The sequence below is a fragment of the Manis pentadactyla genome, chromosome 9, assembly GCF_030020395.1.
Source record: "Manis pentadactyla isolate mManPen7 chromosome 9, mManPen7.hap1, whole genome shotgun sequence".
NCBI lineage: Eukaryota > Metazoa > Chordata > Mammalia > Pholidota > Manidae > Manis > Manis pentadactyla.
In genome coordinates, this window is record NC_080027.1 from 101,448,976 (window position 1) to 101,463,919 (window position 14,944).

General features: G+C 39.3%; 1 protein-coding gene across 5 annotated transcripts in view; it reads left to right on the forward strand.

Moving 5' to 3' along the window:
* The window catches only part of DNM3 (dynamin 3), a 585,714-nt gene that overhangs the window by 544,648 nt on the left and 26,122 nt on the right, over positions 1-14,944 (forward strand). For 4 of the 5 annotated variants that reach the window (XM_057507881.1, XM_036918454.2, XM_036918458.2 and 1 more), the window contains 3 exons: positions 4,296-4,460; positions 12,277-12,503; positions 13,056-13,292. In XM_057507881.1, coding sequence (XP_057363864.1) covers positions 4,296-4,460; positions 12,277-12,503; positions 13,056-13,292 — 629 coding nt within the window. Of the gene's footprint in view, positions 1-4,295; positions 4,461-12,276; positions 12,504-13,055; positions 13,293-13,496; positions 13,945-14,944 lie in introns of those variants that run through there. The other variant, XM_057507880.1, reaches the window with a different exon arrangement.

Genomic DNA, 14,944 nt, shown 5'->3' on the forward strand with positions numbered 1-14,944 from the left:
CATATTATTGTTAGGGTACTTTGGATTTCTATTATTCTACTTTTAAGGAGTTACAATCACTAGCCTTATTCAGATGACTTCAGTGATCCTCAAAGAAGCCTATGATGTAACTAAATAAGAGAGTTAAGGAAAGGAAGGCAAACACATGTAAAATAGACATTCTGGTCAAATCCAGAGCTTCTATAATGAATGCTTTAAGGTATGGTGGAAATTATTTCTGAATCGATTATTTTATTCTCTTACCTGTTGAAGTATTAACTCTTTTGGAGAAAGCTTTTAAATTCATATTTTGTAAAACAGTCTATTTCTTGAATACTGTGTAAATAGCTTCATAAAAAGTTATGATATTAAGTTTTACACTTTACAGTGCTGAGCTGTTATTTTTTGATTGTTTAAAGTGCATTAGATTTCTCAAAAACCATTTTGCAAAAAATTGCAATAGGAAGGCCTGTCCATTTTATTTTTCAGAAGAAAGCTGGTTTTCACAATATTATTCACATTTAGTAAACAGAATCAATGAACCTGCACATAAAAGGTTAAATGTTTGCAGACCATTCTTTTTTGCCTCAAAGATCAGAGACAAATTACTCTTTTTATTTTACATTCACTTGATGAGGATAATGATAAACAGCTGTCACTTCAGTGCTTAGACTGCAAAGAATCCTATTGCAATCCTATAATTTAAACAAAGAAAAAATGCATAGTCACAGTATACATATAGAAAAGAGCACAATAGAGAATTTGGTTAGAGCTGGGTTTAGAGAAAAGGGAGCATTTGCATCTATGTATATTTGTCCCATTCATCTTGGACATACTAGAAGGGGCAACTACTCCTTCCTTCTAAAATCAAAGAAGACTTTAAATGTGCATGAATTCTATGACTCCTTATTATGTCCTTGGTGTTATCAGACTAGTTAGGATTTGCATGTGACCACGTGTCTACTAGAATTTCCAAAAGCTAAAGAGAATTTCAAATTGTTTTACTGGTTATTCTGGAACACTTCTTTTTATTTTTTTTTCCAGTGTTGAGGATTAAACTGTTCAGTGTTCTCCATTCTTTCTGACACATTGCTTATTAATTGTATCTGGTTTCAGAAAGTGGAAATCAGTATCTTTTGCATATTTTGATATGCAAAAAGTCAAGCAAGCTCTTTGTTAAGAACAGTGTGAAATGGGTAAATTCAGTGTTTCTATATATAAATGTGGATAGTGGTATAATTTTCCTGGTGTTTCATATTCCTAGACGTTCTTTAATAAATACTGTTTATTCTGCTTTTCTCTTTTGGTTGCATCACTTATTTTTTATATCTTTTTCCTAGAAACTCTTTCTATATTTATTGTTTTATCTGTGAAACTTACCTGACATAGTATGGATAGTTCAGTGTTTCATAATACTTCTTGTTTTTTTTTAATACTTAAGAAAAAAAAAAAGAAATTGGTTTAACATTGACATTAATCTTACATTTATTGAACAAATTTCCACTCTCAGAGCTTCAACATGCCCTTCTGTAGGTTGACAATAACCATGGTGCCCATCTCCTAAGGTTGTGGTATGGATTTTCTACGCAAAGTGCTTGTTCTAAACACAGTAGGTGCTCAATACATGTCCCTGGGAGAGGCAATATGTTGATGCTGAAGTACCATTACCCATTACTGTTAAATACAACAGCCAAATCCCAGTATGTTTTAGATCAGAGAGACAAGCTGAATTATAGTATATCCATTATGGAGTTTTATATTGCTTTATGTAAAAGATGTTTTCCTCACAAAGCTGTAGGTCATCTGTTCTCATTAACATACATAATTTCATAATCATTTTATCATTCTCACTGTTATCAAGTAGTGGATCCTAATTCGTCGACTTGGGATTTCTCTGGTCTCCATTTTCTCTAGAAGGAAGCACTCTTGGAGACCCCCAAATGCACTGGGGCAGCTTCTTGATATAGGTAAACCCTCTGGTAGTGTTATCTCTTCCTCCTCCTCCTTTTCTGTATCAAGCTCTTGCTAGGTGCTGAGAAGGGAGAGATGAACGTGACCCCAGAGTCTAACAGGGGGAAAAGCATAATACTAGGCTGGATATTAAATAATAAAAGTGAGTACAGGACACAGACAATGTATAGAATGGGGAGTGTTGGAGGGTCTGAAGGCCATTGGGAGCTTGTCTGGAGGAGGTGATGGTGAAGCAGGACTTCGAAAGAGGAAAGGTCTTCACAGATGGGAGGGGGAGCTTCCAGGCAAGGGCACTAGCTTGCAGAAAGCATGGAATTGTAAAAGAAAATGCTTGTCATTTTTATATTGCTTGGATTGAAAATGTTTTATGCTCAGGTTTTTCATCTTAAATTTTCATGTGTATTGAGAGACAGGCAGCTCTCTAAATTTTATTCCAATGATTGTTCAGAAAGGAAAGAAAGAAACTAACATTTATTGAGCACCCACAAGGCTTTTGGTTAGGTCATTTCATATACATCATCTCATTTAGCTTCTGCAAGTTTTTCAGGGAAGGAAACATCCACTTGAAAGATGCAGAAGCTGAGTCTCATTTACATTAAGTAACCAAAGTGTGGCCACACAACCAATACTTGATAAAGTCTGAATTTCAACCTAACGTTTTTACTTTCAAAGACAATACCCTTAAAACAACATCACAGTTACCACTAATTCTTAGCATTTGAGCCCAGAATGAAGCATATTTGCAGTGTTTTTTTATGCCCCAGAAAGAAGTTTGGGAACATTATTATTTTTTTCACCACCAGGGCTGACCTTTCCTCTGTCACTTGACCACTTCATGGCCCTAGCTTTTTACCTATTTATCAAAAGATTCTATTGTGCTTATATCACAAATAAATAGCAAAAATAAATAATTATCTTGGACTTCATGTAATTCTTTCTTTCAGCAACCAAAGACCATTTAGAAAGAAATGGTATAGAACAACAACTGTCATTTGTTAAACCTCCAGTTCTCTTGCTGTAGTAGCAATAAGATGCCTCAGAAATGTCCTCTGTCACCCTTACATAGGGGACCATGATCAGGATTGGAAAAAGACTGTTGTGTTTTAGAGTGAGCATATATATTATTTTAATATTTTTTTAAAGTGTTGGATACTTCTGAGCAAGAGAAACTTACATACATTATTAGAACTAATTTCTATCTTCGTTACTGTTGATTCTGTGGCCTGTAATATGTGTTTCACACATGCATATTGACTCAAAAGAAAAGTATGTAAATTATAGATTCATTTAAGCTATTTAGCACAGTGCTTTGACTGGACTTGTGATTGGATGACTGAAAACCTGGCAGAACAAGTATGTACATTTCCAAAGAAAAGCATTTCATGTCCACATTGGAAGCAATAAATAATCCCCCCCCCCTTTTTGCATTCATAATTAAATCCTTCCAAATGTTAGAAAGTGGCCAGACCACTAGCAATATTTGTATCATATTCTGGGTCTTAGATGGTTCAGCTGACTTGAAATGGAGACCATTTGTTCTAAATTGATTTCAAGGCCAAGCCAACAGGTCAGCCCTTAATGATGAAGATGCCGTTGCAGCCCAGCCTTTGGTGGATAAGCCAGAATTAATTAACTCAAGTTCCATAGTATAGAAAACAGATGCTTCTCTCATGTTGCACAAATAAATTCTTTGTGTATAGATGTGCTCTGTTTTATTCAAAGAATAACAAGTTGGAAGTTAAAATTGTAACTTTTTCACAATGGAGCCAACCTTTAGTAGTGATGACAGAAGACATAACAAATTCCAGCAAGTCCATGGAAAAATGAATTGTCCTCTATATCTCTTATTTTGGCTGCAGGCCAGGCCTAGGAGATTTAATATTAAATCTGGGCTGATCCAAATGCTGATCCGTTCCAGAGCAGACCTAGGAGCTCCAGAACAGCACCAAGGTTATTTCTAATCTATAGCATCCTAGGATACCCCTCCCAGAGATTTACATCTACATCCTATGTTTGGACTCAGTTTTTTGACCAGCTTGAGAATGGTTTAAGATTAGATTGTTTTCTAGGGCTATGTCGTTAGGTATACTGTTTATCTGGTTATTCACCTCAACATTCCTTCAGGATTAGAATACTTGCTTTTCCTGTATTTGGTAAGCTAAAAGTGGGATGACAGTTACACAGTTGTGATCTCTTTTCAGAATTAATGGATGTTCAATAAGATAAAGTTACTCTCTAGTAGCACAACTCCAAATATAGGAAGCAGAAGCTGATCATCAATAATATCTGGTATTTTCCTTCTGAACAAATATCAAATAACCCATGTTTTCTTCCCTTTCTGTTAGACTGAAAATGATGAGAATGGCCAAGCAGAAAACTTTTCCATGGACCCACAACTGGAGAGGCAAGTGGAGACCATTCGCAACCTCGTGGACTCCTACATGTCTATTATCAACAAATGTATCCGAGATCTAATTCCAAAAACGATAATGCACCTTATGATCAATAATGTAAGTGACTCTTATCTACTTCATTTTAACTTCTAACCCATCCTAGTGTGGAAATTGCTCACATTTCCTTCAGGTTCTTTGTGATATTTTCTGGATGGTTAAAGTCCCATTACCCAGGTTCATCATTTTCCACTACAAATGGTAAGGGACTGATCAGTGAAAGGTAACTTAGGAAAGAAAGTGTAAAACTACTAGTTCCAGTACCATGGTATCCCCTGTTGACTATCTCCTCTAGAAGGGTGTGAATTTGCTTACAATAAAGCAGAGCAGAAATACCACAGCTATAGCCAGGGCATAAATTAGTTGCAAAGCCAGCAATAAAACCAGATGCCCTGGCTCCTAGACTTTGAGATTAGAGACAAAAGATACTTATTCTTTATACCCACACAGACGTGCACACAATATGCTAATATGATTATTTTCACCTTCTAAAAATGATGGAATGCTATTTTAACCTGGTAGGGGCTTTTCACCTCTCCCTTTGGAGACTAAGTCAGTCAGCTTTCCTTTTCTAAGCTAAGGAAGATATAACTTTGAACAAATCTCAAAGTGTCCTGCTAGGCCAGCCATTAATTGATCTATAGTGGATAGAATCTCTCCTGTTTCATGGTTCTTTTTATAGTAGTCAGATAGGATACTTAAATTATGTGGTCTGATTTGGTTATTATAGCTACTTTGTTAAAGTACATATAATATCACAAGTTATTTGAGAATTTACCTCTTAGATATGCTATGCTCTACTGGGGTGTTTTATAGCAAGTTTTCTGAATCCTGAAAAGGGAGACATCAACAATTTTATCCCTAGGTATCTTCTAAGGACACCTTTTTGTTTAAATCAATGATATATTATGAGCATTTGCTTGCAACAAATACAAATTAGATGGCAAAGTAGTGAAAAGAGGCCCACATTAGAATTCAGGAGAAACCGGGTTCCAAACCTGGTTTTGCTATAGACTTTGTTGACCTAAAAGAAATCACTAACCTTCTTTGCATCTGTTCTCTCATATGTAAAACACTAATCATAGAAAAAGTACTCAGCTTAGGGATTTGTTCCACAAGACAGTATATATGGAAGAACTATGAAAACTAAAATTGCAGAAAACTAATACAGCTGCCTTTTATCCATATTTCAAGATTCCTTCCAAAACTGTGTTGTCAATATGGCAACCCATTTGTTGTTCATGATCTGTACATTCCTTGACTGTAAGAAGCCTCAGGCACTCATGGGACCAATCTCCTTTTTAACTAACTTTATCTTCATACGTACTTGGTGTATTTAAGCAAGAGTAGTAGGATGCTTTGAAATACCGGCAACATAAGAGACATACGAGGAATTTAGAAACTATGAACTTTCTCTCAAGTTTGCTTTGTGCTGTGGGACCTGAAGCAAGTTTACTGGCTCCTCTTCGTTGAATTTAGTCATTTCTACAGTAAGTACACTGAGCTGCTTCACAGAATTGTCAGAGAACATAATAAATGTGACTATATGCCATTTTGAAAAATACAAAGTATTAAACAAACAGTCTGTATATTTTTAAAATTACCCTCTTAACTTTACTTAAATGAGTTCAGGTTGTTTTGCCGGGTATATCCAGACCCTTGCTTATTTAAACATCTTCCTGATTAAGTATCATTTATCTTTTCACTATTTTACCGAGAGTCATTAGTGCTGCCATCAGTTCAAACACTGCTTTGCTCTGCACTATATTAAATCATCAGCACAGGAAATAGCACTTCCTGTCTATAGCTGTGAGGAGCAGCTTGGCACAAATTAGTTAAAGGGAAAAAAGAAAGACCATATTGCAAATCTATCCTACTTTCACCTTCTCAAGAAACACACACACACACACACACACACACACACACACGAAACGCAAGGGTAATTGCCCCCAGTGTCCCTGGTGTGCTGGCTTGCATTAATGAAATGACTAACCCCTACCCCAACCCCGCCAACAGAGTATTACTTATGAAGGTCAAGCTCTGCCAGTTGTCTGAGAGAGACCTCACATGAGAAAAATGCCAGTTAAGACCTGGTTTCCCAGGTCTGACCTTGAAGTGGAGACTAGCAGGAATGGGGAGAAAGCAAAACATCATATAATGCAGTGTTCTTATGAAGTTATAGTCATCTTGTTTGAAATTTACTTTGTGTTTCTACCAGAAAATGCATTTAGGGTGACTGCTTTTCTTTGAGTATTACCCACTTTCTTACTGTATATGTAAAAAATGCAGTTTTATATTTCATACTAAATATTTTTAAATTAAGGAGGTCATCCTGTATGTAAAAATATAAATCCATTTTTAAAAACTGTGCTCATATTCTCATGGCACCTTACTGTACAGAAGGTCTGAGCCTTTTTTGTTCAGTCCAGAAACGCCCTGCAGAGTACAAGGAACAGGAACATGGTGCCCACCCAGCAGTGCGTCATGCATACATGTTGAGTTTTTACATGATTTAAAGTAAAGAGATCTTTGAGCACAAGAAATGATCAGCATCACAACTAGAAAATGATCACTTTGATTCCTCATTTTCACTTCCATCCACTCCACCGTGCTGCTTCCATAACTGGCTTCAGGCAGAAGATGACAGTTGCTCCTCCAGAACAACCATGTGCCTGAAATGGGGTCCTGTCTCTGTGGACTGCCACTATCAAAGCAGCGCTGGGGCCCTTCCTCTCTGAGATGGCAGTGGCTACTCTGCCTTCTGAAAAAGGAATCTGTTCCAGCCAACTTTCACGAAGCTCAGAATTTGGTGGGCAGTTTCCTTTGAAAGTTTACATTAAGTGTTCTGCCACTCATGTCTCCATATGGAATTGTTTAAGAAGTTTAAAGCCAGCAATAAATGCCTTCCTCAGACATACTGTAAGCCTTTGTCTATTGAAATGCAGCAGCTGTTTCATTGCTTAAACATAGCAGGTAACAGCAGCACAAAGAAATAGCAAGTTGATGGCAGGCGGTTGTTCTCAACAGGCTGCAGTCAAAGCAGCAGCATTTTGCCCAGGACTTTCAAGTCAACGCACACACAATACCCCCGGGCAAGCGCTTTCGGATGGCCTTTTCTCCGTAGCCCACCTCACCAGTTGTTCTCCATCAGAGAATCAAAACAGTGGATCCAGCTTTATTCTACAAGTGTGAGTGGCAGCATGACTCATACTTCTGCATTTGATCCCATAAGGACCTCCACCCACTGGGTACTTGTTATGTTGCCCAGATTACAAATGACAAAATCGAGCCTCCGAGAAATTAAATGACTTGCCCAGGATCACACAGCTGGAGCTGGCAGAGTCAAGATTAAAATCCAGGTCTTCTCATTCACAGTCTGGTACTCTTTCCATTGCAACATTACATAACACAAAGGGCAACATCAGGAAAACGACAAGTCAGCCTTCTCAAACTAGGGTGCTCTCTCTCCAGAGTGTACACATGGTGTGTCTTCCCAGAGGGTTCATTTTCCTTGGAGATTTAATTAGGGTTTGTCTGAATATGAGAAACGGTGTTTTAAATCTACTGTTCCTCATATTCAAACAAACCCAGATAATACGAAATAGAAAGTAAAGGTTTATGGAACTTTTTAAAAACCAAATATGAAATCTAGAGGCATTTTGCACTTAGAGTTTGTAATCTATACTGCCCCTGGGCCCCTGGGCCCCTGAAGATCCATATTTGCTCTCCTGGCCATTGGCACTTCAGTGGGAAATCAGTAACATGTGCCCTGGTTCAAAACTCACTGTAACTAATCTGTATGAAGTCAAGTGTTATTTTAAATGTTCATTGACGGGAAAGTCCATCTTAAATACCAGACCACTGGTCTGTTTCTACAGGTCAAGAATTCAGCATCCTACTCATGAGATCACAACCAGGACCAAAAGCCCCACTCTCGCTGCCCCACCACTCCCCACCAAGGGTAACAAGCCTGGGTTCTCACACCGTAGATGAGTTCTGTCTGCTCTTGAACTTTAGAATCACATGGTTTTTTTGTGTCTGACTTATTTTGCTCAATGTTACATTTGTGAGTCAAATGACGTTACTTTTTAGAGAAGGAAAACTTCCTTGGCCTTTAGCAGAACGGAATCCCTGGGAAATGGAAAAGAGGCTTAAGTAGAAATGAGAGAACTATGAGATCTCAAAGAGATACAAAATTCTAACCAAGCATCTCTCCAAAACTCAGCAAATTTAAACTTCTCAGCTGTATTTTTATATGTGTATTCATGTAAATGAGAGCTACCACTGTGTTCCATACTACAGCCCTTCCATCAAGAAACAAGAAGATTTAAGGAAATGGTCTCCTTAGTAACTGATTTGTATGAAAACTCTAGAAATGTCTCTTCTATTTGTGAAGGCTGTCAAATGATCTTAGTAATAAAGACAAAGATGGTTTGAGGGCCAAAAATATAGCAGATTGCTAGAGAAGGGTTAAAGAAAGAAAGGGGAAAACATGGGCTGTTTTTAATGACCTCACATTCCTTTACACTGAGCACAACAACTTGGGGCCATGATGCCCATTTATGCAGGCTGTAGAGCTCCAACTGGAATGAGCTTTCATGTGTGAAGCTTTTTGTGACCCACACAAAGATGTGTAGGTTATAAGGTGTTATAACTAAAAGCATAAATATTATTTCTAATCTCACATCCAAGTATAACTAGTTTATGTCATGTTCTGTGTGGCATTTTCTAGATGCTGTCATCTAAAAGGGATCCACTTGGCTTCTAATTGCTGTGCAGAATCTTTGATTTAAATATTTGTGCCATGGACATACAACTGCTGAGAAAGTCTCTGATATGTCTGGGAACTCCCCAAAGTCCCCCCACCTTCGTTGCCATTGTAGCATCACAAAGCTAGGCTGGCAGGAGAAGAGTCTTCCTAAAATTTTGCTTATGTGCAAAATAAAATGTTAGCCTACACTCTGTATTGAACCATGTCACTTGATGCCTGCTCTATTGCAATAGCTTTCTGTTTGCTCTCCAACTTCTGTGTACCTAATGCCAGTTTAGCCTCTCTACTATAAAAAGAACAGCTATTCTTTGCAGAGCACTAACTAAATACTAGGCATCATGCTAGGAAGTATATTCGTTCTTTCACTTAATCCTCACAACAGTTCTTGAGGCAGCTACTACAATTATCGCCATCATACAGATCAGGAACCTGAGACTCAGAGAGGTTATGTTATTTCCAAGAACGATAACCACTAGAATTCAGATTCAGAGCTGATTCCAAAGCAGATGCTCTTCACCACTGTGCCGTACTGCCATTTTCTCTCATGCTGATAATACATTATTTCAGAACGTTGCCAAATCTTTTGGGTAGTAGGCAAGTTTTAGTGTGTAACATTTTGACATGGAAGAGTTGATTCAAGGTAGATCTTTGATCAGAATGCTGAAATAGGCCCTTATTTTATTTTGTGGTTTGTTTGACAGTTGCTTCTTAATTCAGATCTGCTTTAAATCTGTTCTTGAAAGGATCTTCATTTAAATTGTGTTTAATAGATCCTAAGTGATACTCGCATAAGATATAAAGCTTCAAAAGAGCTCAACCCAACTGATGGTCAATGCCAGGAAAATTATCTTATTTCCAACTTTTGATTTTCACCATCCAAGTGCATACAACTCACCCAGCAGTGGAAGATTTGTGCAAATGTCTGTGACCGCTTGGGTACCTGCAAGTGTGTATAGAAGTGAATAAATCTTCAAGGAGGGGAATGAAATATGCCTTAAGCTAAATTTATTGTCTTTCCTCTAAATCTGACTTTCCTTCTTGACATTTGATTTTCTGTACTCCCACTTATCCAAACCTCAAGGCTTGAAGCGTCTTTGTTCCTTTCTTCCTTGCTCTTCACATCATAACAGCACCTAGTCCAACTGGTTTTTCTTTATAATATCAATTATATGGGCCCATGTTTTCTATTGCACTGCAACCTTGCTAAATTAAGCCCTTTAGCATGTCATAATCATCCACAATAGTTGTCTAACAGAGTCCTTCATCTCCACTACCACCCTTGCAAATTCTTTTCCAATCATAGCCAGATTAATTTTCCTAAAACTCTATTGTTTCACTTACTTACTTGAAAACCTCCATGGCTCCCACTGCCTGAAGTTCAAACACTTCCCCTTAGCATTCAAGGCCTTCACATCTGGCCCCAGGTTGCCTGGCTAATTGGCCTTCCACAACTGTCACATAAACGTACTTCACCAGACAGTTACTTGAACTTATCTTGTATATTAGAGTATTTCCACATTTGAATCACTCTTGATCTACAAAATATGTGGAGAGAACAGTCATTTCACCACAGAGAAGCTGTGATATTTAGCTGAATTTTCTGATTAATAGCATTATTTACATGGTTTGACACCCACCTTTAAAAAGTAATGAAGCTGTGTATTCTTGTCATATCTGAGTGACAAGTTTAACTATAAGCCAGAAATTCTATTGTCTGCCTGAACTTGTAACAATTAAATAGACCAGCCTTATGACTTTCTTTGATCCAGTGATCCTAGATAAGTGTTAGCATTCTCATTTAACAGAGAAATGAAAAATCCAAGTGGGTTTATTTTTCAAGACTTAAGTTAATTAGCATACTTTCTAACCTACTCTAAAGTAAAGATACTTAAACATAAATAATCTTTTCTAAGCACACAATCAAAGTGGGGTAAAAGATGATGGAAAGTGCACTGGACTTCAGGTCAGAAGATTCTGGGTTCAGCTTCATGTTGCGTGCCTTTGGGTGAGTTATGTATACTCGCTGAACTTCAGTTTCTCCATCTGTAAACTCAGGATAATGTGTGTCTCATTAATATGTGGTGAGAATTAAGTCAGAGATCTTCTGAAGGCATTCGGGACATACCATAGTTATCGATTCTCATATTCATTTTTTTCCTATTTAGTATTTCTGACATGAAGATGCATGTTACACTCAGTGGCATCTAGTCATTCTGTCATAGTGTAATTGATGGTGGTTTTTTCCTTCTTAGTGGCATGTACTATAGTGGTGTGCCTGAAGGTCAGTGGTGTCTTAGGTTTATTTGATGAACTCAGGTGGCTGGTGCTCTGGCGCTCAGTGCTGGGCAGCATAATTGTGCCTCCATTCCCATCCTGCTCCCAAACACCCTACCCCAAGACTCATTCATGTTGGTCACATTTTAGTTTGTTTTTATATGTCTGTTACCTGTGGGACTTCACACCACCTCACCACTGTTAAGTAACTTCTACTGTAAACTTCTAGAAAGCAGGGAGCGTATCTTTCACTTTTTTGGCAAATCAACTTGCACAATTATATAAGGTTCTGTATTAAATAAATACTCACTTATTTGTCCTAATTCCATTTTTAGACACATTGAAACCTGGGGCCTTAATAGTATTCTGGAGATTTTGGAAAAAAGCTAGGTAAAGGACCAGGAATGCATAGCAATGGATAACTTGTGTTATTACACAGGTGTCTTTATGTCATTGCATCTGCAAAGTACTGAAAGTACTGCCGCCACCTCCTGGCACCTTCCATCACGAATAGGCCAGGCAGCCTCAGATAGCCCTGCAGAAATGCTTGCACGGCCAACAGGCCCTGTCCTGGTGATGGCAGCATTTGGCCCTCTTTTCAACTAATAACAGATGTTTTTCTTTAGTGTCAATAGCTGTAAGACAGAGGGAAAACTGTTACACTAGTACCAATACTGAGGATTGGGGGGATAATGAAGAAAATAAGAGTCGGCAGACAGATGATACTTCCCTTTCTCTAAAGTGGACTTCAGTGGACTCTGTCTGAACCAGTTTGTACCATTTTGATCACTCATTCATTCCCATTTTTACTTTTCTGTTGTGACCTGACAGGTGAAAGATTTCATAAATTCAGAGCTCCTAGCACAGCTATATTCTTCAGAGGACCAAAACACTCTGATGGAGGAATCCGCTGAACAGGCCCAGCGCAGGGATGAGATGCTCCGAATGTACCAAGCCCTTAAAGAAGCCCTCGTGATCATCGGCGACATCAACACTGCCACCACGTTCACCCCCGCACCGCCTCCTGTGGACGACTCCTGGATCCAGCACTCCCGCAGGTAGGAAAGGGGCCCTGCCGAGCCTGTCCGGGATCATTTCCTGAGCGTGCTTCCCTAAACCAAGATGAACCTACAGAAAAAAGAGGCAAAATGATATTTAAGTTCAGGAGTGAGACAGCCCGTCAGGTAGTCCCAACTCCCTTAAAAAACAAGCACAATAGGGCCTTACGATGGAGTATTACATAGCCATTAAAAAGGCCGTCAGTTCAATAGTACTGGAATAAGGACAGCCAAGTTAATGAGCAGCTTTTAAAAAGTAAGCTATAGAACATCCTGTTCTATTATGTACAAGAAAGGGATCTTTAGAGAGAGAAACTGTTGAAGAATGTAGTTTAAAAGGATACATAAGAAACTACTACTGAGCATGTCCAGAGTGAGGCGTGAGGAAACAGTCCTTGGCCCCTTTCCCCTTTTATGCCCTCTAATTTTCCTAACATGGATCTAATTCAGGCAAATAGTTGTTAAAAAGCTGTCAGGAAGCTCTAAGGTGTGTTTTTAGGGCCAAAACCAGAAGGAGCAGCAGTGAGCAAACTGCTTTGGTCTCGCCGCCAGGTCACCCCCTCCGAGCCCCACCACACAGCGGAGGCCCACCCTGAGCACCATGCCCCCGCGGCCCACGCCTGGCCGGGGACCTGCACCTGCTGCCCCCTCACCAGGACCCCATGCAGGGGCGCCCCCGGTCCCCTTCCGGCCCGGCCCGCTGCCTCCGTTCCCCAGTGGCAGTGATGCGTTTGGGGCGCCTCCGCAGGTCCCGTCCCGGCCAGCCAGGGCTCCGCCCAGCGTCCCCAGGTAAGCGGGCTGCACGTGGCGGGACCCGGGGCTCTGTGGTTCTCTTCTCAGAGCATGACAGACAAAATTTGGGAAAGAAAACCGCCAAGATTTTACCAAATACATTTGCTGTTCTCACCCGGGAGGGGAATCGTGAGAAAATTGCTGAGCCAGCGACACCCTGTAAAGACCAGTATGTGGTCCAAGCCTCTCCTTTACCAACAGGCACAAACTAAATGGGACCAAAGAAACTGGGCCCGAATGAGTGACATTTCAGCAGCTGACGCTGTAGAGTGTGACCATTTTCAAAGGAAGGAGCCATGGCTGGGTGCTCCATATGTCATGAGAGTATCGCAGACCAGGGCCTTGCCTTCTCCAGTAGGGAAGGAATTCTAGAAAACCACTGACTTCAAGGAATATTATTCATGATCTCTGAACTATGACCCCTAAACCTGATATTAAATGTAGGCTGAGTAAAAATCTGGCTGATTAACCTGCAGTTGTTTTTTAAACATTATGCCTAGAAATTTTAACACAGACATAATGATTGCTGTGTAGCCACTAACATCTATGACATAGAACATTGTGCATTTGAATGATACGTTTGAAAAGCAGATTTTCAGGCTTATAAATGAAACAAAATAACTAATAAATAAATGAAACTTCAAACATGTATAGAGTTGATGCTCTATTCTCACTTTCATACATTCACCTCAAAATATGTACAATGTATATAAAGAAGATATTTTGAAAATGAAAGAAATTGGTTTTTTTCTCAACATGAAAAATTTTCAAGGGAAAGAAAATTATCCTATACAGAAAGTTAATTTTTTAAAAACTCAGTTCAGAGTATGAAAATATTTGGATGCTCCCTAAAGGAAAATCTTAACTATGCATGTGCCATAAAAGAGAAGTGCCTTACACCGCCCACCCCTGAAGCCTGAGTCACCTTGCCCTCTGATTATGGTGCTTACATATATTTTGATCTTCAGGCTGTCGGGAGTAATGAAGAGAAGGGCAACCTTAAACCAGTAAACGAAGGGTGGTACAGCAGGAATAGCAGGGGATGTAGCTTGGGAAGACCTGGTTTGCCTCAAACCTCAGGCACTCATTCAACTCTGGGCCAGGAATTCCTCGTCTGTGAAATAGGGACAAATTCAACAAGGTCGTTGCTCAGATCATATGAGACGAGGCATTCGAAAGTGTCTGATAAATTGTGAAGCACAGTGATTGGTCGGGTAATCACCATTTTGGTCCTAATCAAAGAGGATATACGTACTCTCAAACTGATTTATTTTTTCTCTAAACTCAATAGGTTTGGCTTATAATCTATTTGGAACTGAGCTAAATTTCTAGTAATAGTAAAAACAATAGCTAATATTTATTGTGCTCTCAATGTATGCTAGGCACTGTCCTAAGGGCTTTGCAGGTCTACTTTTGTTTACTACTCACAACAACCCAACAAGGTGGGTGGTTATCAGTTCGCACAGAGGTTAAGCAATTTGCCCACATCTGCTCAACCAGGCCCTAGTGGAGCAGGGCTCTAATCCCAAGCAGTCTGACTCCAGAGCCTAGGCCCCAGTCGCAATACCAGGGTTTCTCAACTTTGGCATTACTGATACTTTTGGGCAGGGGTGGAGGGGCCCTGTCCTCTGCATTTCAGGATGATATGG